Here is a 26,772-nt window from a genome sequence, read left to right as displayed (position 1 = left end):
TAGGCAAATTAGAAATTTCATATGCTGAATGAATAAAAGGGGCCTATAATTCCAGTACATGCTATAAAAATTTAAGTCACTGCAATTTATAAACCATCCATCCATCCATCCATCCATCCATCCATCCATCCATGCACAGTACCTAGCTAATACCTACAGGTCCTTTCTATAAAGATTTTTAATCAAAATATTTATTTCTTAATGTTTTTTTATACTTGATCCAAGCCAAAAGGTCAAGAAATGATTATTATTTCTTAACATTTTAACAATCAATACTTCACTTTAAAAATCCTTTCAGGGGCGCCTGGGTGGCGCAGTCGGTTAAGCGTCCGACTTCAGCCAGGTCACGATCTCGCGGTCCGTGAGTTCGAGCCCCGCGTCAGGCTCTGGGCTGATGGCTCAGAGCCTGGAGCCTGTTTCCGATTCTGTGTCTCCCTCTCTCTCTGCCCCTCCCCCGTTCATGCTCTGTCTCTCTCTGTCCCAAAAATAAATAAACGTTGAAAAAAAAAAAATTAAAAAAAAAAAAAATCCTTTCAGGCGCTGGGGCGCCTGGGTAGTTTAGCCGGCTAAGCATTCGACATCAGCTCAGGTCATGATCTCACCATTTGTGGGTTCGAGCCCCGCGTCAGGCTCTGTGCTGATAGCTCAGAGCCTGGAGCCTGCTTCAGATTCTGTGTCTCCCTCTCTCTCTGCCCCTCTCATGCTCATGCTCTGTCTCTCAAGAATAAATAAACGTTAAAAAATTCTTTTTGGCTGCCTGGGTGTTTCAGTCGGTTAAGCGTCCGACTCGGCTTCAAGTCAAGTCATGATCTCGCAGTTTCATGAGTTTGAACCCCACATCGGGCTCTGCGCAGGCAATGCAAAGCTTGCTTGGGATCTGCTCTCTTGCCCTCTCTCTCTGTCCCTCTCCTACTCATGCTGCCTTTGTATCTCTCAAAATAAATAAACTTAATATAAAAAGAAAAAAATAATAAAAATCCTTTTCATTTAGTCTCTTCTATTGAAATAATGCTGCTGCCAAAACGCAAATAATGCTGTGCTCCACCAACTAAAAGGGAAAAACCTGAAATGCCACCACTCCTACACCCTCTCACAGGGCAGCCAGAGGTATATGGTGGCACCTGCATGCTACAGCAATTCATCAATCATTGAAATTCAAATAAGTGCAGAGGTGGAAGGCGGCAGAGTTTCAGTAAGAAACGGGGGAAAAAAAAATCAATGTCAAAGTTGACATCCTTTTCTGCTGACATATAAAGGACACAGCAATGGTAAAAACACACAGAACACCTTCTGTTACTCAAAATTACAAAATGTCTTCTATGCTTTTAAATAAAGAATAATGAACCTGGAAGAACATGTAGAAGAATACTAGTAATGTAACTGAGAATGAATTGGCAGAGTTGAAATCAGTTACCATAATGGATTTTTTTTTAAGATTTTTAATTTTTATTTACTTATTTTGAGAGAGGAGGGGGGAGAGAGAGAGAGAGAGAGAGATTGATTTGATTGATTGAGGCCAATGTGGGGCTCAATCCCACAACCCTGGGATCATGACCTAAGCCAAAACCAAGAGTCAAAGGCTCAATCAACTGAGCCACTCAAAAGCCCCAAAAGAGTTTTTAAATGGTTAAAGTTTGGAATACAAACATTTAATCAAGACTGCCTTTTATTATTTTTTAAGTTTATTTTATTTTACTTTTTATGAGTGAGCAAGTGGGGGAGAGGGAGAAATGCTTTTAAATAAAAGCAGGCTCCACACTCAGCACAGAGCCCAACACAGGGCTTGATCCGATGAACTGTGAAGGTCATGACTTGAGCCGAGATCAAGAGTCGTGCACTTAACCAACTGAGCCACCCAGGTACCCCTTCGTTTTTTAAGACTGTCTTTAAAAGACAAAGTACTGGGGCGCCTGGGTGGCTCAGTCAGTTGAGTATCCAACTCTTGATTTCAGCTCTAGTCATGATCCCATGGTCATGGGATTGAGTGTCACACCAGGCTCTGTGCTAAGCGTGGAGCCTGCCTGAGATTCTCTCTTCCTCTACCTTTGCCCCCCTCTCTCGCTTAGATGCTTTCTCTCTCTCTCTCAAAAAACAAAAGGAAGGAAGGAAGGAAGGAAGGAAGGAAGGAAGGAAGGAAGGAAGGAAGGACGAACCCGACAAAGTACTTAACAATTAACATTATAATTATATTATATATAATAATCTATAATTTTGTGCATGCCTTCCCCTAAGCCTGTGAACATATCTAATCTCTTCTTTGCATATCTAGAAAACTCAATTCCTATCATATAGATGGCTTAACACATTAATTGAATGAGATGTGAATGAGTAGATGAACTGTCTATAGATTCCCCTCACCCTCCTGCAAATGTCCCATCTAAGTAAGATGTGTCCTTTTATGTACCCAATTATCCATTTTGCCTTCCTGTGTGCTCGATGTCCTAGTAAATTAAATTCAGTGGCATAATAAATGCTGTATTCAGATCAACCATGTTGGATAGCAATGTCTCAATAACTTAACTACCCCCCAACACCAACACCAAAAAAAGATCATTATTCTCACCTTCCACCTAATTATGACTTTATCATTCCATACCTTCCTCAGGTGCAGCTGAAGCTCCTTCAGGTAGGACAGGCTGTAATTCCCCAGTTTCAGAATTATTTTCCAAATCAGTCATCTGCATTCCTTCCAGACGACCACCTTTAGCAGTAGCCCTCAAAGAGGGAGAAAACAACCTGATATTTTTGTGTAACTAGTCAGCGATACAATAATCTACATTTTCTTCTTGTCCTGAAACTGAGCATGAAACTAAGTAGGGTATATGGCACTAGTGCTTTATTTTTTAAAAAATCCAATAGAAGATTCACAATAAAAGATTAGAAAATGATGGACTGTATCAATGTCATATCCTGGTTGTGATATTGTATCAGTTTTGCAAAATGTTATCATTAGAGGGAAGTACGTAAGGTGTATATAGGATCTCTCTGTTTTATTTCTTAGAACTGCATGTGAATATATAATTATCTCAATAATAATTCTGATTAAAAGATAAAAACAGAAGTCCTAAATAATAAGTTCTTACTAATATAGAAAGACTTTTGAGATATATTACTGAGAAAATAAGGTGTGCTTTATGTACTAAAAAAGCTATATAGTCACAGTTGCTTAAATATGCATAAGAACTGAAAAAACACAGCATATATAAAAAATTAAAAACAGCAGGGAAGTGTGTGGGCAGGGGGTTGGAAAACTAAGCAGATGGGAGACAAAGATGGGGAAATTTTCACTTAATATTCTTTTCTTACTTCCATTTTTAACCACTTATTATTAGTATTTAAAGTTTTTGCTTACAAACTACTATAAATTAGGGAAGGGAAAAAAAAGACACAAACTAGAAAACATCACATAAGCCAGGCTAGTGATACAATTAACTGTAAAGTGAGGGTTAAAGCTAAGGGCTGCAGATATTTATAAAGGATTTCACAGTCTAGAAAAAAGCCTACGTTCATAAATATTTAATTGTTATGACTCAAGGCAGATATAAATATCTCCATAACAAACAAAATATAAAAGCTGGTTGTAGCTGCAACGTGAATATGGAATACGTATAAAATCAGGCTAGGTAATGGGGAGGACAAGATAACATCTAATAATTATAACACCTTTCCACTGCTTAAACTGGAGCTAAATCAGAAAACTAAATCATACCAACTGTTCTTTACATTTGGTAATTATCCAGACCTTAAAACTATATAAAATTAAGTAAATTTAAGGGATGTTATTCTCTAATTCAAAATCATTTTCAAAGTCTCCAAGGTAGAACTATTCCATTGTTTAAATTTAGAAATATATTTAATATCCATAAAATAGATCAGCAGATGGGTATTAAGGGCTCATCTAGCACGTTCACAGACAATATATCCCATAATCACTTAATCTTTTTAATTGGTAAAAGTTTAATTGACGTGGCTGGGATGTGAGTTTTTGTTTCCCGGGTGAGAGATAAAGGTGATGACTACCAGATAGTATATCCTTTTGAGAAATTCCAACTATGAGTTTTGCAGACATTTTCATAAGAGAAGAGAAAAAAAGTGAAAGTACAAAAGCAGTGTTAAAAATAAAAACGCTAGAATTGCTTTGTTCTGTACAAAACATGCATAGAAGATCTATGACATAATGTAGCCTAGCACAAGTGTCTTAAAAAATGTGGAGCAGGGGCGCCTGGATGGCTCAGTCGGTTAAGCGACCGACTTTGGCCCAGGTTATGATCTCACAGTTTGTGAGTTCGAGCCCCGCTTCGGATTCTGTGTCTCCCCCTCTCTCTGCCCCTCCCCTGCTCATGCTCTGTGTCTCTCTGTCTGTCAATAATAAATAAAGGTTAAAAAAAATTTTTTTTTAATTAAAAAAAATGTGGAGCAGATAGAAAAAATAAAAAATAAAAAAATAAAGTAAAATAAATTTTTAAAGAGCTGACACACACAACAAAAACTCACAAGGCAGAATTCACACAAAGTTACACAATATTATTCTCTTAACTTCAGTGATTTCTAACATAACAGAACTTCTAATAACATCTCATTTCATTCCACTAAGAAAAGAAAGTAGGGTCTCTGGTACTTTAGATTTTAATACAACAAATAAACTTTATATCTGCCAAAAAATTAACGAAGTAGAAATTTATTTTATTCATTATGATATAGACTTAAGAAGTGCTATTGAATAAAGCTATTGGCAATTATTCCACTACATAAACAAAAGAACTTACCCCAAGGTGACCATTTTCCTCCTTTTCTCAACAGCAGGTAAACCATTGAAAACTGCAACCACAACAGCATCTGAATCCAAAGCTTGACACTGCCGGTCTTCGGATTTGGGCAGAATATCACCGATACTGCCATGTGTTAAGGCTCGGGGAGAACTATGCCTGCTCCCAGACTGAGAGCTTCCTGGGGAACCTACAGAAAAGAAATGGGATACTCTGAAAGAAGGCAAACAAAAGTTCTCTAGTTTCCACTTTAGAATGTCTCACTACATACACATTTTTAAACTGCCGGAAGACTCAAAGCCAATTTAAAGACATATCCCAGGTTTTTTTTTGATGCCAGGTATTTAAAATTAAGGAGTCCAGAATATGAGTCTAATGATTGCATTTTATTACTGACGGGTCTGTTTTTGGGAGATCAAGAACTTTCAAATCAAGTTTCAGCACTGCTGGTGCCTTTAAACATCTAAATCTACCTATACCATAACATCAATTTCAAATAACAAACATCTACACACTGAAATTACATTCTGAACTCTCCAAATTTACCTTCAGACAGAGTTTGACAGTCTCCCTTTGAACGGCTATTTTCCCCAGAGTCTATTGCTCTTCGAAGTGACAGACTACCTGCTATACTGGACCGAGCTGGCTTGGGTGAATTACTCTTCTTATTTGTGGCTGCAAAGACATTTAAAAATATCTTTGAATAAGGTAAAATAGCATAAGACTCACTATGCAGGGACTTAGGGGAAGACTAACCTTATGGAAGGTATTCTATCTACTGTGTCCAAAAAACCCAGGACACTGTGGTCCCAAATGGTTTATTTGGGGTTATACACAAAAAGCATTCCTATTTTGCTACTCATGAAGCAAGACCAGAAAAATATCAGTAAACTCCAAAAGAAAAATCCTACCAGATATGAACTCCAATCTCAATGCCAAAGTATTAACAACAAAAAGATAACCCTCCAAACACTTGAAAATTGTAAATTATTGGATTAAAAAGAAAATCAATGAATTAAAAATGAACCACAAATATTTCAAGATGTTTGTGGCTAAGACAATAATTGGGGAAAATGTATATAGCCTTATAATGAATTAGGAAAAAATGAAACTAAGTGACCTAATATGCACTCAAAAAACTAGAAGAAGAATAAAAATAAAGAGTAAGCAGAAGACATGCATTTAAAGGTAATAAACGAGATCAGCAAGGTAGCAGAATGTAAGACTAAAAACTGATTGTCTTTTTATAGATCAGCAAAGAACAACCCAAGAATGAAATTAAGTAAACAATTTTATTTACAATAGCATCAAACAGAATAAAATACTTAGGAAAAAAATTTAATAAACATTAAGACTCGTACACTGGAAACTATCAAACACTGTTAAGAGACAAAAAAGATGGAAAAATTTGCATCTTACTTAATCAGGGGCACCTGGGTGGTTCAGTTGGTTAAGCATCTGACTCTTGATTTGGGTTCAGGTCATATCTCACAGTTTGTGGGACTGAGCCCTATGTCAGGCTCTGTGCTGATGGTGCAGAGCCTGCTTCAGATTCTCTCTCTCCCTCTCTCTTTGCCCCTCCCCTGCTTGCACTCTCTCTCTCTCAAAATAAATAAAGGAAGAAAATTTAAAAAAAATAAATAGAGATGGTGGGAGTGCAAGCTGGTGCAGCCACTCTGGAAAACAGTATGAAGGTTCCTCAAAAAACTAAAAATAGAACTACCCTACGACCCAGCAATCACACTAGTAGGCATTTATCCACAGGATACAGGTGTGCTGTTTCGAAGGGACACATGCACCCCCATGTTTATAGCAACACTATCAACAATAGCCAAAGTATGGTAAGAGCCCAAATGTCCATCGATGGATGAATAAAGAAAATGTGGTGTATATATATATAATGGAGTATTATTCAGCAATCAAAAAGAATGAAATCTTGCTATTTGCAACTACGTGGATGGAACTGGAGGGTATTATGCTAAGTGAAATTAGTCAGAGAAAGACAAAAATCATATGACGTCATTCATATGAGGACTTTAAGAGACAAAACATGAACATAAGGGAAGGGAAACAAAACTAATATAAAAACAGGGAGGGGGACAAAACAGAAGAGACTCATAAATATGTAGAACAAACTGAGGGTTACTGGAGGGATTGTGGGAGGGGGATGGGCTAAATGGATAAGGGGCACTAAGGAATCTACTCCTGAAATCATTGTTGCACTATATGCTAACTAATTTGGGAGGTAAAATTTAAAAAAGAAAAAAAAATTTTTTTTAAAAACAGAAAAAAAGAAAGATGGGAAAAATATTGTGTTCATTGATGGGAAGACTTAATATTGTTAACACAGCAACACTTCCAAAATTGATCTACAAATTTAACACAATCCCTATAAAAATTCCAATGGTCTTTTTTCTTCTCCTTCTCCTTTGGGGTTATACAATTTAAATTCAATTTAGTTGTTTTTTCAATTTAAATTTTTTTTTTTTTTCAACGTTTATTTATTTTTGGGACAGAGAGAGACAGAGCATGAACGGGGGAGGGGCAGAGAGAGAGGGAGACACAGAATCGGAAACAGGCTCCGGGCTCTGAGCCATCAGCCCAGAGCCCGACGCGGGGCTCGAACTCACGGACCGCGAGATCGTGACCTGGCTGAAGTCGGACGCTTAACCGACTGCGCCACCCAGGCGCCCCTGTTTTTTCAATTTAAATTCAAATTAGTTAACACAGAGTGCAGTCTTGGCTTCAGGAGTAGAACCCAGTGATTCATCTCTTACATATAACATCCAGTGCTCATCCCAAAAAGCACCCTCTTTAATACCTATCACCAGTCTTTCTTTCTCATTGCACAAATTGGTGTGCTGATTCTAAATTCATATGAAAAAATCCAGAATACCCAAAAACATCTTGAATGGAGTATTCACACTTCTGATTTCAAAACTTGCTGTAAAATTACATTAACCCAAACTATATGGTATACTGGTGTAAAGACAGAAATATAGATCATTGGAACAGAATTGAGAGTCCAGAATTAAACCCTTATATTTATAGTCAATTAATTTTTGACAATACACTGGACAAAGGGAAAGAAAGAAAGAAAGAAAGAAAGAAAGAAAGAAAGAAAGAAAAGAAAAGAAAAGAAAAGAAAGAAAAACATGGACAATAACAACAGTTGGCAAGAATGGAGAAATTGGAACCTTCAACTGGGTTCCAATTAGAAACTGAATGGGAATTTAAAATGGTGCAGCTGCTTTGGAAACAGTTATGGTAATGCCTCAAAAAGTTCCCGTATAACCCAATTCTACTCCTAAGCATATATGCAAGATAAATAAAAATACATATGCCCACACAAAAACATGTTCATGAAGGTTCATAGGACTATTATTCATAAGAGCCAAAAAGTGGAAAAACATTACATGATGCCTATCAACTGATAAGTAGGTAAACAAAACAGTACACATACAATGAAGTTGTGATTCAGCAATAAAAAGGAATGAAATAATACATGCTACAACACTGATGACCCTTGAAAATGTTATGCTAAGTGAAAGAAGCCAGACACAAAAGGCCTCATATTATATGATTCTATTTACGTGAAACTCCAGAAGAAGTAAAACCATGCAGAGAAAATATACTAGAGGTTACCAGGGTTCAGTGAGAGGGAAAAATAGAGTGACTGTTTACGGGAATGGAGTTTTTGGGGAGAAAGGTGATGAAATGTTCTAGACAGTGTTCTAGATAATGGTGATCATCACACAACCTTGTGTCTATATTAAAAACTGTTGAACTGTACACTTGAAGAAGATGTGAGAAAATATTAAGACAAATTTTTCCTCTACAATGTATATATAAATTATAATATGATCCTTAACCAATAATGCATTATATTAATGCATTAATAGAAACAAAGGTAGAACTTAATGTAATAAAAAGGCAGAAGATAACAGATGAAATCAATCTAAGAACTAGGCCTTTTTTTTTTTTTTAATAAGAGACTGTGCCAGTGCGGGAGGGGCAGAGAGAGGGAATTTTTTTTTTTTTAATTTACATCCAAATTAGTCAGCATATAATGCAATAATGATTTCAAGAGTAGGACCCAGTGATTCATCCTCTACATAAAACACCCAGTGCTCATCCCAGCAGGTGTCTTCCTTAATGTCCCTTGCCCATTTAGCCCATCCCTCCCCACCCAAAACCCCTCCAGCAACCCTGTTTGTTCTCTGTATTTAAGAGTCTCTTGTGTTTTGTCCCCCTCCCTGTTTTTATATTATTTTTGCTTCCCTTCCCTTATGTTCATCTGTTTTGTATCTTAAATTCCACACGAGAGAAGTCATATATTTGTCTTTCTTTAATTTTGCTTAACATAATACACTCTATTTCCATCCACGTGTTGCAAATGGCAGGATTTCATTCTTCTTGACTGCCAAATAATACTCCATCGTGTGTGTGTGTATGTATATATATGTATGTATGTATGTATGTGTGTGTGTGTGTGTGTGTATACACACACCATATCTTCTTTATCCATTCATCCACTGGTGGACATTTGGGCTCTTTCCATACTTTGGCTATTGTCGCTAGTGCTGCTATAAACATTGGGGTGCATGTGCCCCTGCAAAACAGCACACCTGTATCCCCTGGATAAATACCTAGTAGTGCAATTGCTGGGTTGTAGGGCAGTTCTAGTTTTAATTTTTTTGAGGAACCTCCATACTGTTTTCCAGAGTGGCTGCACCAGTTTGCATTCCCACCAGCAGTTCAAAACGGTGCCTCTTTCTCCACATCCTCACCAACATCTGTTATTGCCCAAGTTGTTAATTTTGGCCATTCTGACAGGTGTGAAGTGGCATCTAATTGTGGTTTTGATTTGTATTTCCCTGATGGTGAGTGGTGCTGTGAGCATCTTTTCATGTGTCTGTTAGCCATCTTGGTGTTTTCTTTGGAAAAGTTTCTATTCATGTCTTTTGCCCATTTCTTCATTGGATTTTTTTTTGGGTGTTGAGTTTGGTAAGTTCTTTATAGATTTTTGGATACTAATCCTTTATCTGATATGTCATATGCAAACATCTTCTATTCTGTCAGCTGCCTTTTAGTTTTGCTGACTGTTTCCTTTGCTGTGCAGAAGCTTTTTATCTTGATGAGGTGGTCCCAGTAGTTCATTTTTGTATTTGTTTCCCTTGCCTCCAGAGACATGTTGAGTAAGAAGTTGCTCTGGCTGAGGTCAGAGAGGTTATTGCCTGTCTTCTCCTCCAGGATTTTGATGGCTTTCTGTCTAGCGTTTAAGTCTTTCATCCATTTTGAGTTTATTTTTGTGTGTGGTGTAAGAAAGTGGTCCAGGGTCATTTTTCTGCATGTCGTTGCCCAGTTTTCCCAACACCATTTGCTGAAGGATTGTCTTTATTCCATTGGATATTCTTTCCTGCTTTGTCAAAGATTAGCTGGCCATACATTTGGGAGTCCATTTCTGGATTCCTTAGTCTGTTCCACTGATCTATGTGTCTGTTTTTGTGCCAGTACCATACGGTCTTGATGATTACAGCTTTTTAATACATCTTGAAGTCTGGAATTATGATGCCTCCAGCTTTGGTTTTCTTTTTCAGGATTGCTTTGGCTATTTGGAGTCTTTTCTGGTTCCATACAAATTTTACGATTGTTTGTTCTAGCTCTGTGAAGCATGTTGTGTTATTTTGATAAGGATTGCATTAAACATGTAGATTGCTTTGTGTAGTATTGACATCTTAACAATATTTATATTCTAATCCATGAGCAGGGAATATTTTTCAATTTGTTATGTGTCATCTTCAATTTCTTTCTTAGGTTTTTATGTTTTTTTAGTGTATAGATTTTTCACCTCTTTGGTTAGGTTTATTCCTAGGTATTTTATGGGTTTTGGTGCAATTGTAAATGGGATCAATTCTTTGATTTCTCTTTCTGCTGCTTCTCCATATTGGTGATTATAAATTCAACTGATTTCTGTGCGCTTTTATATCCTGCGACTTTGCTAAATTCATGGATCAGTTCTAGCAGTTTTTTGGTGGAATCTTTTGAATTTTCCATATAATGTCTGTGAAGAGTGAAAGTTTGACTTCCTCCTTGCTGATTTATATGCCTTTTATTTCTTTGTGTGGTCAGACTGCTGGAGCTAGGACTTCCAATACTGTGCTGAATAGTAGTGGTGAGAGTGGACATCCTTGTCGTGTTCCTGGCCATAGGGGGAAAGTCTCAGTTTTTCCCCATTGAGGATGATATTAGCAGTGGGTATTTCATATATGGCTTTTATGATCTTGAAGTATGACCCTTTTATCTGTACTTTCTTGGAGGTTTTTACCAAGAAAGGATACTGTATTTTGTCAAATGCCTTCTCTGCATCTATTGAGAGGATCATGTGGTTCTTATTCTTTCTTTTATTTATGTAATGTATCACATTGATTGTTTTGCGGATACTGAACCAGCCCTACACCCCAGGTATAAATCCCACTTGATTGTGGTGAATAATTCTTTTAATGTACAGTTGGATCCAGTTGGCTAGTATCTTGTTGAGGATTTTGCGTCCATGTTCATCAGAGAAATTGGGTCTGTAGTTCTTCTGTAGTTCTTTTTAGTGGGGTCTGGTTTTGGAATCAACATAATGTTGGCCTTATAGAATGAGTTTGCAAGTTTTCCTCCCATTTCTATTTTTTGGAACAGCTTCAAAAGGATAGGTATAACTCTTCTTTAAATATTTGGTAGAATTCCCCTGGAAAGCCATCCGGCCGTGGACTCTTATTTTCTGGAAGAGTTTTGATTACTAATTCAATTTCTTTACTGGTTATGGGTCTGTTCAAATTTTCTATTTCTTCCTGTTTCAGTTTTGGTACTTCATATGTTTCTAGGAATTTGTCCATTTCATCCAGACTGCCTAATTTATTGGCATGTAATTGTTCATTATATTCTTATTGTTTGTATTTCTGCAGTGCTCGCTGTGATCTCTCCTCTTTCATTCTTGATTTTATTTATTTGGGTCCTTTCCCTTTTCTTTTTGATCAAACTGGCTAAGGGTTTATCAATTTTGTTAATTCTTTCAAAGAATCAGCTCCTGGTTTCATTGATCTGGTTTTCTGTTTGTTTGTTTGTTTTTAATTTCGAAAGCATTGATTTCTGCTGTAATCTGTATTATTTCCTGTCTTCTGCTGTTTTAGGGTTTTACTTGCTATTCTTTTTGCAGCTCTTTAAGGTGTTAGGTTAGGTTATATATCTGAGACCTTTCTCCCTTCTTTAGGAAGGCCTGGATTGCTATATACTTCCCTCTTATGACTACCTTTGTTGCATCCCAGAGGTTTTGGGCTATGGTGTTATCATTTTCATTGGCTTCCATGTACTTTTTAATCTCCTCTTTAACTTCTTGGTTAACCCATTCATTCTTTAGTAGGAGGTTCGTTAATCTCCAAGTATTGTCTTTCCAATTTTTTTCTTATAGCTGATTTTGAGTTTCACAGTGTTGTGATCTGAACAGTATGATCTTGATTTTTTTGTACTTACTGAGGGCTGATTTGTGTCCCAATATGCGATCTATTCAGGAGAATGTTCCATGTGCACTCAAGAAGAATGTGTATTCTGCTGCTTTAGAATGAAATATTCCGAACATATCTGTTAAGTCCATTCAGTCCAGTGTGTCACTCAAAACCATGGTTTCCTTGTTGATTTTCTGCTTAGATGATCTGTCCGCTGCTGTAAGTGGGGGTGTTGAAGTCCCCTACTATTATGGTATTATTATCAATGAGTTTCTTTATGTTTGTGATTAATTGATTTATATATTTGGGTGCTCCCACCTTGGAGGCATAAATGTTTAAAACTGTTAGATCTTCTTAGTGTATAGACCCCTTAATTATGATATAATGCCCTTCTTTATCTTTTGTCACAGTCTTAATTTTAAAATCTAGATCATCTGATACAAGTATGGCTACTCCAGCTTTCTTTTGACGACCATTAGCATGATAGATGGTTCTCTGTCCCCTTACTTTCAATCTGAAGATGTCTTTAGGTCTAAAATGGGTCTCTTGTAAACAGCATACAGGTGGATCTTGTCTTCTTATCCATTCTGACACCCTATGTCTTTTGATTGGAACGTTTAGTCCATTGACATATAGAGTGAGTACTGAAAGATACAAATTTATTGCCATTGTATTGCCTGTAGAGTTGGGAGTTTTTGGTGTGTTCTCTGGTCCTTTCTAGTCTTTGTTGCTTTTGGTCTTTTTTGTTTTGTTTTGTCTTTTCTGAGAGGGAGAGAGAATCTTAAGCAGGCTCCACTCCCAGTGTGGAGCCCAAAGCAGGGCTCAGGGCTCAAACTCACAACCGTGAGATCATGTCCTGAGCCAAGATCAAGAGTCAGATGCTTAACTGACTAAGCCACACAGGAACCCCAGAACTAGGGCTTTGAAGAGACAAATAAAATGGACAAATCTCTAGCAAGTCAAATCAAAGGACAAAATAAGGAAACAAATAGAAGTGAAAAAGTTAACACCCTGTATTCAGAGGACTCTTTACAATTTAAGAGATCAGAATAAGTGAAATATACCAACAAATTTAAGTATTTAATAAAATGAGTAATTTTCTAGGAAAATTAATTATGGAAACTGGTTTAAGAAGGAGAAATATGAGACCAATAAATACAGAGAAATTAAAAAGGCTGTTAAAGTTGTTTCCCTGAAAGAACTACTAAATGGTTTTATGAATGAGTTTCATTAAACTTTTAAGGAGCAGATAAGATGTTATTTTAACAATTTCACAGAACAGAAAAGGACAAAAGCTTCTGAATTTCTTCAGTGGCATAAAACTGGAATTCAAATTGGTTAAGGATAATGTAACAAAAATACAACTCGATTTTACTTATGGCTACCATAGTCAAGAATCCTAAGTAAAATATTAGTGAACTGAATATTGATATTCAGTATATTAAGAACAATTACAAATAACCAAAACCTAGTAGGATTCATCTACTATTTCAAGAATGGTCAACATTAGATACAGAATGTAATTCTCTAAGTTAACAAAGTAATGGGAAAAACAGTATGATCATTTTGCCAGATGCCCAAAAAAGCATAATTCTATACAACTTCTTCATAAACAAAAAACAACCTCTTAGTAAGGAGAAAAAGAGGTAGTTTGGTATAATGGTCAAAGTCATAGTCTCTGAGGTTTAAGCTCTTTGCTCTGCCAATTACCACTGAAATTCTGACAATACTGTTTAATGCCCTGTGCCTCTGTTTATCTATCTGTAAATTGAGGATAAAAACAACTTGCCTCAGAGATGCTGTTGGGATGTGACTTATGAATGATATCCGGCCTATAGTAAACAGTGGTACTTACTGTACATAGTAATTATTAACAATAGAAGGATGTATCATTTACAAAAAATTTTTTAATGCTTATTTATTTTTGAGAGAGAGAGAGACAGAATGTGAGCAGGGGAGGGGCAGAGAAAGGGAGACACAGAATCTGAAGCAGGCTCCAGGCTCTGAGTTGTCAGCACAAAGCCCAACACAGGGCTCAAACTCATGCACCATGAGATCATGACCTGAGCCGAAGTCAGAAGCTAAACTGACTGACCCATCTAGGTGCCCAGATGTATCTTTAAAAAAAAAAAAAAAGTTTATTTATTTTGAGAGAGAGGGAGTGAGCACAAGCAAGGGAGGAGCAGAGAGAAGTGGGGAGACAGAATCCCAAGCAAGTCAGTGCAGAGCCTGATGCAGGCCTGATCCCATGAACCCGTGAGCTTATGACCTGGGCCGCAGTCAAGAGCTGGGTGTTCAACCAACTGAGCCATCCAGGCAACCCTGAAGGATGTCTTTTAATTTAGTAAAAACTACTTATTAAAACAAATAGCAAAATTTGTACTTGAGTAAAAAATGAAAGGAATTTCTAAACAGAATTCAAAACATAATAAAAATTTCTACTACTGCTATTAGTTAACATAGTTTTGAGGTCCTAGCCTACCTAGATGGTGCAAAATGAAAAGTAAATAAGCAATAAAGGAATAAACTGATTATTTGCTGATAATACAATCATCTACTTAAAAATTCTAGATAATTGACTGTAAACCTTACGGCTTTAAAATTTTCACTAAGTGGGCTAAATACAAGACAAACATGTAAAAACAATAGTCCTCCTACTATGACAAATAATTAGAAAAGATTATGGAGGGGAAAGAGATCCCATTCCCAATAGCAACCTAAGTTATAACCTATCTGGAAATAAATATAACAAGACAGATACAGAACTTACACGAAGAAAACTAAAACTATGAAATGACCAAAATAAATAGGAGAAATACCACATTCCCAGATGTTAATGTTTTAAAACTGAAAAGATGTCAATTTTCCAAATTAAGTGTTATTAAATGCACGAAATAATGCAATTTCAGTCAAAATCTTTTTCTGGAAGAGTAAATGTGCAAGAACCATCAAGAATATTTTGAAAACAAAACCAAAATGAAGGCAAATAATTACTGTACTACAAACTGTGAAACTACAGTAGTTAATAACACAACAAATATTCAGTTGAACAATATCAAACTGCTGTTCTTGCAGGTCAAAAACAGTTGCATGTTGGCAATTTCATACGACTCAACCCCATGAATGAATTTAAAAACAGAATCATGCAAATATGGGAATTTGGGTCTGTTAATAAAGGATGCACTAAATATTATTGGATGAACTAGATTCTTTAAAAAACATGGTTTTTTTGGGGGGGAATCAATGAACTTACCTCACACATCATCATGAAAAACAAATTATATTTGTTATAATGATACAAACATTGAAAAGTTAAAAAAAAAAAAAACACCATAAGAAAACAAGGGTCATTTTTATAAAGCTGGAGTTGAAAAGGCCTTCCAAATAAAAACATTAAGCCCCAAACCCATAAATACTATTAATAGACCTAAAATTAAAAATGTAAAACTTTTGTTTAGCAGAAAAAGACAAAACAGTGACAACAGGAGGGAAGTATTTGCAAAAATATAACAAAAACTTTTTGCAAAACTCTATCCAAAAAGCATTATTTCTTCTGTTGGTTTTAGATTGTCATTTCCTTGACAACTAGATGAGACTGAGTATCCATTGAGATGTATAGTGTCCATTTGTATTTTTTCTTATGTTAACAGCCTAATCATAACTTTTACTCATTTTTCAAGATAATTTTTTTTTAGTTTTTTAATGTTTTATTTATTTTTTGAGAGAGACTGAGACAGTGAAAGCAGAGGAGGGGCAGAGAGAGAGGGAGACACAGCCTCTAGGCTCCAAGCTGTCAGCACAGAGCCCAATGTGGGGCTCAAACCCACAAACTGTGAGATCATGACCTGAACTGAAGCTAGATGCTTAACCAACTGAGCCACCCAGATGCCCCCTTTTACAATCCTTTTTCTATTGAACTGTCATGATTATTTTAGGAGAATTCTATGCATTTGGCAATCATCCTCTCTCCTACTCATCTCTACTGGATTACTGCCATCAGTATCTAGCATTAATATACCCCATTTTAATAAACACACACATAGCCCAGAAATAAATGCTCACATATATGGTCAAATGATTTTGTCTTTCTTTTTTTTTAATGTAATCTCTGCACCCAATGTGGGGCTCAAACTTAAAACCTGAGATCAAGAATCACATGCTCTACTGGGGCACCTGGGTGGCTCAGTTGGCTAAGCATCCAACTTTGGCTCATGTCATAATCTCCCAGTTTGTGAGTTTGAGCCCTATGTCGGGCTCTGTGCTGACCGCTCAGAGCCTGGAGCCTGCTTTGGATTCTGTGTCTCCCTCTCTCTCTGCTCCTCCCCACTCATGCTCGTGCTCTCTCTCTCTCTCTCTCTCTCAAAAATAAACATAAAAAAAATTTTTTTAAATAAAAAAACAGAAAGGGGGGGGGGGACTAGGTGGCTCAGCCGGTTGAGCATCCGACTTCAGCTTAGGTCATGATCTCATGGTTCATGGGTTCGAGCCCCACTTCAGGCTCTGTGTTGACAGCTCGGAGTCTGGAGCCTGCTTCAGATTCTGTGTCTCTATCTCTCTCTCTTTGCCCTTCTCCCGCTCACACTGTCTCTCTCTCAAAAATAAATAAACATTAAAAAAAAAAAAAAAGAATCACATGCTTTATTGACTGAGCCAGCCAGTGCCCCTCTAATGATTTTCAACAAGGGTATCAACATCATTCAGTGATGAGATGAAAATCTTTTCAGCAAATGGTGCTAGGAAAGCTGGTACATTTGGACCCTTACCTAATACCATATACAAAATTAATTAACAATAGATCAAAGACATTTATAAATGTAAGATCTAAAACTATAAAACTCTTACAAGAAAACATAGGGGAAAGCTTAACATCAGGTTCAGCAATGCTTTTTTTCTTTTCTGCAATGCTTTTTTGAAATATGACACCAAAAGCACAGGCAACAAAAGAGAAAGAAAAAGATAAATTGGACTTGAGCAAAATTAAAAACTTTTACTGTCAAAGGATACCATCAACAAAGTGAAAAGGGAACCCACAGTTTAGGAAAAAATATTTGCAAATTATATTATGGGATCAGAGATTAATATCCAGAATACGGAGAACTCTTGAAACTCAAAACTAAAAAGCCAACCCAGGGTGCCTGGCTGGCTCAGCTGGTAAAGCATGCAACTCTTGATCTCAGGTTTTAAGTTTGAGCCCCACATTAGGTATAGAGATTACTTAAAAATAAAATCTTTAAAAAAACAACACCCCCCCCAAAACAAAAACTCATTTCAAAAATGGGCAAAGGATCTGAACAGACATTTCTTTAATGAAATGAAAAAATATATAAATGGCTAATAAACACTTTTAAAAATGTTCAACATCATTAATAAATGTGAATCAAAAGCACAGTAAGACAACAAGATACCATTTCACACCCATTAATATGGCTATTATCAAAAACAAAACAAAAAACAGAAAACAGTAAATGATGGGGAAGATGTGAACAAACTAGAATGCTTGTGCACTATTTATTAGGTAGGAATGTAAAATGGTGCAACCTCTATGGAAAACACTATGGCAGTTCCTCAAAAAATTAAAAAGCAAATTACCATATGATCCAGCAATTCTACTTTTGGGTATATATGTCCAGAAAAATAGAAAGCAGGGTCTTGAAGAGATGAACACCCATCCTCAGAGTTGCATTATTTGAAACAGCCAAAAAGTAGGTGTCAACCCCTGTCCATCAGAGGATGAATGGATAAGTGAAATGTGGTATATATATATATATATATATATATATATATATATATATATATACAATCAAATATTTTTTCCAGGCTTAAAAAGGAATGACATTCTGACACATGATATAATATTGATGAACCCTGAAGACATTATGTGAAAGTGAAATAAGCCAGACACAAAAAGACAAATACTGTATGAGTTCCACTTATATGAGATATCTAAAATAGTCAAGTTCATAGAAACAGAAACTGGAATGGTGGTTGCTAGGGGTTGGATGGGTGATGGAAATGGGGAGTTATTATTTAATTGGTACAAAGTTTCAGTTTTACTAGATGAAAAAAGTTCTGTGAATGGACAGCGGTGATGGTTGTACAACAGTATGAAAGGACTTAATGCTACTGAACTATACACTTAAAAATAGCTAAAATGGTAGATTTTATGTTATGTACATTTTACCACAGTAAAAAAGAAACAGGTATAAAAAAAAAGCATATAGGCTTAGAAAGTGAAAACACAGACAGATAACAGAAAACTCTTTCTTGACTTCACACCCCTTCCAGATACAACCTGATTCATTATGCAACTTCTTGAAGGAGCTGTGCAATAATGCTTCAGTTTCTCACTGGATCTACCCTGCTACACTCCTCAATGGGAATGGTTCTTAAAAGGGCCACCCACACTTCAACTTGACACCTCTCAATGGTATAACCACTCCCACTTCTTTTGCTTCTCAATTTCCTTTATTGGACACCCTTCATTACCATGTCTTTAAATGTTAAAGTGCCCCAGAGCCAAAATTTCTCTTTGCCATTTAAACTCCTTCCATACTTGATCTAATTCACTCCCTGACTTTAAACAATATCTGCCACTGTTGACGCCTGTTTATATCCAGCTTTGACCTCATAAGCTTCATACTTATTTACCATCCATCTACCTACAAGACATTATACTAGGATAACTAATAGACATCTCAATCCTAACAAGTTTAGTTTTGTTTTTTTGGGGTTTTTTTGAGAGAGAGACAGAGTATGTGTGGGAGGTAGGTGGGAGAGAGTGAGTAGGGGAGAGGTGTAGAGAGAGAGGGAGAAAGAGAGAGAAAACCCCAAGCAGACTCCATGTCTCCATTGTGTGGCTTGATATTATCACTATGAGATCAAGACCTGAGCCAAAATCAAGAGTCAGGCACTTAAACAACTGAGCCACCCAGGTACCCCATTAAACCTAGAATGTTTAAACAAGAATTCCAAATTTCCTGCCACCACCTCCCCCAACTCCTACATCAGCTTTTTCCTTATTTCCTAAATTAATGATAGCATCAGTCACTAAGTTGCTTAGGACAAAAACTTAAATATCATTCTTAGTTTTTTTTCTTTCCCTACAAACTATCCAGCCTTTCCACACCAGGGTTGTGAGTGGAGAACAGAGTCTTCTTGGTCTAAAATATCCATTGTATGTAATGAACTAATTTCTCTCCTATGTATCTAGAATAGTAATAGTTATGTACCACCCTTCGGAGAATTAAGAAAGATAGGAACCCCAGTCAAGAAGGGCTGCTAGAAAATGAGCAAGTCCACTTCTCCACTGCAGTAACTCCAGAATAGGTCACCATATTTCATATACACTCTCAACCCCTTTTAGACCTTTCTCCATACAACAAGCAAAGTAATCTTTGTAAAAGGTAAATCAGATCATAAATGCCACTGCCATCCCCCCACCACCTCGATTTTCATTCTCTAGAGACTTGCTTCTAAAATCAGAATAAAACTCCTATCTAGGTCTTACAAGGCCCTATCTGATCTAGATCCTGCCTACCTCTCTGACTTATCCCCTAGTATTCTCCCTTCTGCTTTGTTTATCATATTCAACCATACTGGTCTTCCTTCAAGTATTCAAATATGCGGAGCAAATCCTGTATCAGTGAATCCGCATCTTCTGTTCTGTTTACCCTGAAAAATGCTTCCCACAGATCTTTGCATGGCTGCCACCTTCTCAACCTTTAGGTCTCAGTTCAAAAGCTGCCTCCTCAGAGACTTTCCCTTACTTCCCTAACCTAAGCAGCACACTCCTCATCTTCCTATCCCATTCCTGTTTCCTTCACAGCACTTTTTACCAACTGAAATGATCTTTACTTGTCTACACGTTTTAATGTCCAATTTCCACCACATGAATTTATGAATGTAAGATCCAAGAGGTTAAGTATTCTGTCTTGTTTGCTGTCCAGCACAGAATATTCAATCAAGAAATATTAGCTCTTGGGGCACCTGGGTGGCTCAGTTGGTTGAGCGTCTGACTTCAGCTCAGGTCACGATCTCACAGTCTGTGAGTTCGAGCCCCGCGTCGGGCTCTGTGCTGACAGCTCAGAGCCTGGAGCCTGCTTCTGATTCTGTGTCTCCCTCTCTCTCTGCCCCTCCCCCGCTCATGCTCTGTCTCTCTGTCAAAAATAAATGAACATTAAAAAAAAAAAAGAGGGGCGCCTGGGTGGCGCAGTCGGTTAAGCGTCCGACTTCAGCCAGGTCACGATTTCGCGGTCTGTGAGTTCGAGCCCCGCGTCAGGCTCTGGGCTGATGGCTCAGAGCCTGGAGCCTGTTTCCGATTCTGTGTCTCCTTCTCTCTCTGCCCCTCCCCCGTTCATGCTCTGTCTCTCTCTGTCCCAAAAATAAATAAACGTTGAAAAAAAAAATTTTTTTTTAAATAAAAAAAAAAAAAAAAAAAAAAAGAAATATTAGCTCTATATAGAAAATCTACAGTCAGTTCTGAATGGGAAAAAAGGCTATATGTATTTGTAGTCTTAAGTCATTATAAGAGAGGTGTTTAAATATTATTATTCTAAAAATAACCCATCCTCTAGCTTCCCAAATGACACACAGAGAAATGACACTAATAGGATCTTTTCCACTTACAGTTTCGTATGTAACAACCAGCAATTGATGACTTTGCCAACAGCTCCATTCCCAAATCCTGTAATCTGCCAGAGTTTTCGGTTCCACATGCAGCCAGAGCTGCCTGGTCAGCAGAAAAAAGGCTTGCCTGCATGTCTCCGGAAGCAGCATTGCTGCCTTTGATTTCTGAAAGTGTATTCTTTACATCAGTTTTCATACATCGAACTTCAGCCATTTGAGTTTTGAGTCTTTTTAGCATCTTTAAATCAGAGGGAACTCGCCACATTGCCTGCTGCTTCCTTTGGTCTTTATCTTTTCGAGAATATGATGCTTTAGACAGAAAGTTGTAAGTCATGTTAATAGAGACTTCTATTAAATCGTTCTATCATACAGTCAATATATGCAAACTTGAGGTGTAAAAAGCTAAGGTGCTTTGGTGGAATCAACAATTAAAAGCATGCATTAAATTCCATTAATGAAAATAAAGATAGATCCAAGTATCCTAATTTTATCCATACCTTCAAAGTTAGAGTCTGGATCACAATATAATCACTCAAATCAGAATAGTTACCTAATTCTAAAAGTTTAAAAAAGCTGCCTTATTGCCTGCCTGTGCTTTCTTCTTTATACTTCTCCATTTTTCTCAAATTTCCTATGCTGAGCTTTTGTCATCTTCATAACTGACAAAAATGAAAAAAAAAAAGAACCCAAAAACCTAGAATCCAAATTAAGTAGTCAAATCTGCTATACATAGTATATAAAAAATATATATTCCATCTAAGTCTAAGAAGGTTTCCAGTGTAGTTACAGCTATTAAGTGCCATAGAACAACATAAAATACTTTCCCATCAGTCTTTGCAGCTTCTAAAGTAACAATGTTTTCTCTCTTCCCAGAGAAAGTAGTTGTTTTTCACCCATCCCACTCCTCAAATATTAAAATAGAGGTATAAGTAAGGAAACTACAGACTTTCTACTGCAGAAAGGAAAAAGATATCAATATTTTGAAAATCAAAGAATGTTATGACAGACTCAAAGCAAAAAGAAACCAAGCCTTACCCCCCACCTAAAAAAACAAAAATGGGGGACCGATAGCCACTAAATAGAAAAGAACAAGTCCTTTATTAGCAGGAATGACAGCTGAAACAGCCTGCCTTCTAGTATAGAAGATGAAGTGCTGTAGAAAGTAAACACTGTAATGTGTTCGACAGCCAATCCCCCACTTCTACCTTGCAGAAAGGACTCAGATTGTGTTCAGGTATCAGGCAGTAGGCAGCAATGTGCTCAGGGAGGTTAGATCCCTCCTTTGGCCCCAGGACATACGAGAGTCTAGAACTGGTTCATTCTTCTGACAGTGTTTAGGGTGGGTACATCACTCAGCCAGCCAAAAGTCTGGGGTGGAAGTGCTTCTGAGAAAGATTTTCTATCTTGATAGGGAGATTTTACTGTCTTTGTTTATTTAAGAAACATCCATAAAGAGCTTACTGAATGTCAGATATTTTAAGGAAATTAAGTCATTTAATCCTCTCATATCAATCCTCTGAGGTAACTAAATACTATTATTATCTCCATTTTATAAATGAGCTAAGGACAGATTTTAGAAATCTAGGATTTAGTCTCAAATCTACCATTTAGTTGCTGTAACTTTCTCTAACTCCACCAACTTCTGAGTCCATTATTTACTTGTAAAATGAAGACAATAATATACACATAACAGGGCTGTCATGAGGCTCAGAAGACACAATGTTTGTGAAAGCACTCTGTGGTGTAATCCTCCATCCAACCCCTTTCCACCAGGATGTCAGAAATGTTTTCTAAAACCCAAATCAGTTATTATTTTCTATTGCTTTCCTGCTGACAATCATTCACGAAAGCACCAGCATGGAACATGAGGCCCATTATCTGATTCTACCCTACCTCTCAGTGGTTTTATCTTCTACCTCTACCCCAAACATATTCCAATGTTTTGGTATTACCTGCAACTCTGTAATACATAGGCAATGCTATATCCCCTTATGCTTTTCACATGTCCTATTTCCGGTGCTCCCTCTGTTAACTCAAGCCCATCAGATGAAATCTGAAATGTCTACTTCTTTAGGCACCTAAACCACCAATTGCCTCACTTCTTCCAAATCAATTCTGACCCAATTTTGTATAATACTTAAGAGTATACTTCTACTACAGCACTTTACACATTATAGTAAGAAAGACAAACATACAGACTGAAAAACCAAAGGGTAGAGATAACATCTTAGTGATCTTTGTATTTCAGGCCGAACAGCTTATGGCACAAGATATTCACAATTTTTATTTATTTATTTTTGAGAGAGCAAGCAAAGGAGGGGCAGAGAGGGGGACAGAGGATCCTGAGAGAGAGAGAGAGAGAGAGAGAGAGAGAGAGCGCGCACAGAGGAAGGGCAGAGAGAGGGGGGGAGAGAGAGAGAGAGAGAGAGAGAGAGAGAGAGAGAGAGAGAGAGAGAGAATCCCAAGAAGGCTCCACACTGTCAGCACAGAGCCCGTGACTTAGGGCTTGATCTCAAGAACCGTGAGATCATGACCTGAGTCAAAATCAAAAGTCAGACAATTAACCAAGTCAGCTTACCCAACTGAGCCACCCAAGAGCTCCACAAGATATTTCAAAATGTTTTCCTAAACAAAATCTAGTACCCCACATCTACAGGGACTTAAATATGAAAATCTGTATTAACCCACATGGCCCAGTTTATTATTACTAGAAACTGACAAGACCTTTAAAAAGTAAAAATCCCAAATGGGAAAATATAAAAAAAAAATTAAACAAACCTCCATCAGCTGATAATCAAACAACTACCAAGATTGTTTGAAATGCTAGGCACTGTGCTGGGCAGGACATACAACAGTGAACAAGACAAACCCTCAGTCTTTGCTCTCACAAAGCTCTCAGTCCAGCTGGAAAAATGAAAAATAATCTATTTCAGTACCATGTGATAACTGCCAAGACAGGAAAGTGTAATGGGATCTTATACCACAGGAACCTGACAATTTAAAGAAAGTTACTGCGCTGAAAATAAGAAGCTTTCCTGAATGTGCCAAGTTACAAGGTTAATTAGAATTGAGAATCTCATCTGTAACCATTCTTTCATATCATTCAGTTATGGCCTTCAAGATTGATAGTTCTTTAAAGCTTCTCCTCCAGATTTCAGCATCAATCAATGCTACCACCATTCTGCTCACCTAAGCTTTTTCAGAATCATTAGCACATTCCACTCAATTGCCAAGCCCTGTAATTGTAACTTCACAAGATTCCACATACTACCATTGCCATGCTACAAATAAAATCTTAATTATATAGAGAGTAGATTGATGTATTCCTTAGAAGTTAAGTAGAACTTTTATAATGTCAAAAGATTCTGAAGATCTCAGATCTACGTATTTTTGCGTATACGATGACTGAGAAAATATCCAGAAATGTATGAATTTGCCCTCTCATACTAGGAACCACTGAAATAAACTTCTACAATAATACCCTCATTAAGCTTCCATTTCTGATAGTTTTCTGGGCACTGCCAGCCTTCTAAAAAGCAGCTTGAATCAAATCACTCCTAAACTGCAACTGGCTTCTCAAAGCCCACTATGCATCATTCCTCAGACTAGGCATGCAACACCTTCCATGGAATAACCCTGTCTGACTTTCTATTTCTACTCACCACTACATGTACCATAAAATCTGGTTCAAATATATCATCTGTAATTCATACCCTGATTGATACCTCTTAAAATGCTTTTACAGTACAGTATGATGTTTTTAAGAACATGAACCTGCAGCAAGTCTGATACATAATAGGTTCACTCAATATGTACTGAAAGAATGAAAGGAAAATAAAGGAATACTATGGACAACGTTATGCCAACAAATTTTTGATAACTTAGATGTAATGGACCAATACCTTGAAAGACAATCTGCCAAAAACCGAAGAAGAAATAGATAATCTGAAGAGGCCTACATCCACCTTCTATTATCTCCAAGAATATAAGTAGGGAATACTTCCAAGGAAGAGGGAATACTTCCAAACCCAATCTACGAGGCATTACTCTAATATCAAAATCAAAGACATTACAAGAAAACTACAGACCAGTATCTTTCATGAATAGAGACAAAAAAAAAAAAAAACCCCATCAACAAAACATTAGCAAATTAAATCTTACAGTGTATATAAAAAGGATTATATACCACAATTAAGTGGGATTTATCCCAGATATGCTGGTTTGACATTCGAAAATCAAATAATGTAAAGCATCATATCATATCAATAGATGCAGAAAAAGCATTTGACAAAATCCAATACCCATTGATGAATTTAAAAAAAAACAAAAACAAAAAACAACTCTTTGGGCACTTGGGTGGCTCAGTCAGTTAAGTAACCAACTCTTGGTTTTGGCTCAGGTCATCTCACAGTTTCGACTTCAAGCTTCACATTGGGCTCTGTGCTGGCAGCACGGAGCCTGCTTGGGATTCCCCCCTGCCGCTCCCCCACTCACGATGTCTCTGTCTCTCTCAAAAATAAATAAACTTTAAAAAAACAAACAGGGGTGCCTGGGTGGCTTAGTCAGTGAGCATCTGACTTCAGCTCAGGTCATGATCTCGTGGTTCATGAGTTTGAGCCCTGAATCGGGCTCTGTCCTGACATCTCAGAGCTTGGAGCCTGCTTCAGATTCTATGTCTCCCCCTCTCTCTGCCCCTCCCCCACTCATGCTCGCTCGCGCTCTCTCTCTCTCAAAAATAAACATTAAAAAAAATTTTTTTTAAAGAAACAAAACTCCTAGTAAACCAGAATAGAGGAAAGTGTTCTCAATTTGATAAAGAATAGCTATGAAAAACCTACAGCTAACATCATACTTAATGGTGAAAACCTCAAAGCTTTCCCACCAAAATCAGGAACAAGGTAAGGATGTTCCCCTTCACCACTCCTTTTCACCACTTTACTGGAAGTCCTAGCTAATGCAGTGAGATGAAGGAAGGAAGGAAGGAAGGAAGGAAGGGGAAAGAAAGAGAGAGAGAAAAAGAAAGAAAGAAAATGAAAGGTACACAGATTAAGAAAGAAAGAATAAATCACTGGAATCTGCTCCTGAAATCCTTGCTGCATTATATGCTAACTTGGATGTAAATTAAAAAATTAATTAATTAATTTAAAAAAAAGAGAAGGAAATAAACAAAGAAATAACTGAATAAACAAAATAAACACTGAAACCGAAACAAGCATTTTAATTAAAAAGAAGGCTGGATCTATCTGCAATGTTAGCTTTTCATATCCTCTCATATAGGTTATCTTCAGTTAGTTTCCATGACTTCTATTTTCTTGGTTTCTTTCCTTTCCAAAGGTTCTTTAATCTGGTTCATCTTCCACACACTTAGTAAAAACAGATGTTCACCATAATCATCCCAGGCCCTCTTCCTGTTAAAATTTTCTTAAAACTCCCTCTTCTACAATCTAACTCATTTAGTTTTAATTATCCAGTATCACCTCTAGGCAAATAACTGCCTATATTCCGCTTCTTAATTTAAAGGTATCTAATAGGCATCTCTATTTTGATACCCACTGGCATGTAGATATTTAAAGATTTGCTCTTCCTCTCTACTGTTCCCCCTTCCTCATCATCAGCATTTTGATCACCTGGATTGGAAACTCAGATCATTTCATTATAGTATTAATTTTACATAGAAAACTTATTTTTGGATAACGAAGATCTTATTCTGTTAATAGTGTATATTCATTTTTCCATTGATGTTGAATGTTTTTCAAAAACATGATTTTACCTGTCTATAAAATACACACAGTTAAGCTATAATTTTTCAGACATAACTACATTGTTGGATATTTTCAAACAACTCTGACTGTTTTCTATTTCAGATATACTCCTAAAAGTGAAAATAAGCA

The 26,772-nt window shown here is 36.9% G+C and overlaps 1 protein-coding gene across 3 annotated transcripts in view; it reads right to left on the bottom strand.

The window, feature by feature from the left end:
• The window catches only part of TRIM37 (tripartite motif containing 37), a 131,917-nt gene that overhangs the window by 11,134 nt on the left and 94,011 nt on the right, over positions 1 to 26,772 (bottom strand). Inside the window, exons 19-22 of one of the 3 annotated variants that reach the window (XM_047080957.1) lie at positions 20,882 to 21,190; positions 5,313 to 5,441; positions 4,767 to 4,956; positions 2,597 to 2,736 (exon numbers count right to left, since the gene is read on the bottom strand). In XM_047080957.1, coding sequence (XP_046936913.1) covers positions 2,597 to 2,736; positions 4,767 to 4,956; positions 5,313 to 5,441; positions 20,882 to 21,190 — 768 coding nt within the window. The remainder of the gene's footprint in view (positions 1 to 2,596; positions 2,737 to 4,766; positions 4,957 to 5,312; positions 5,442 to 20,881; positions 21,191 to 26,772) is intronic. The other 2 variants (XM_047080959.1, XM_047080960.1) reach the window with 2 other exon arrangements.

The sequence above is a fragment of the Lynx rufus genome, unplaced genomic scaffold (genome assembly GCF_022079265.1).
Source record: "Lynx rufus isolate CCGP_SWC_20201006 ecotype Redwood Valley unplaced genomic scaffold, mLynRuf1.p SCAF_18, whole genome shotgun sequence".
Classification (NCBI taxonomy): domain Eukaryota; kingdom Metazoa; phylum Chordata; class Mammalia; order Carnivora; family Felidae; genus Lynx; species Lynx rufus.
Note: the sequence above shows the minus strand (reverse complement) of the source record. Positions and strands in the feature narration are given on the sequence as shown.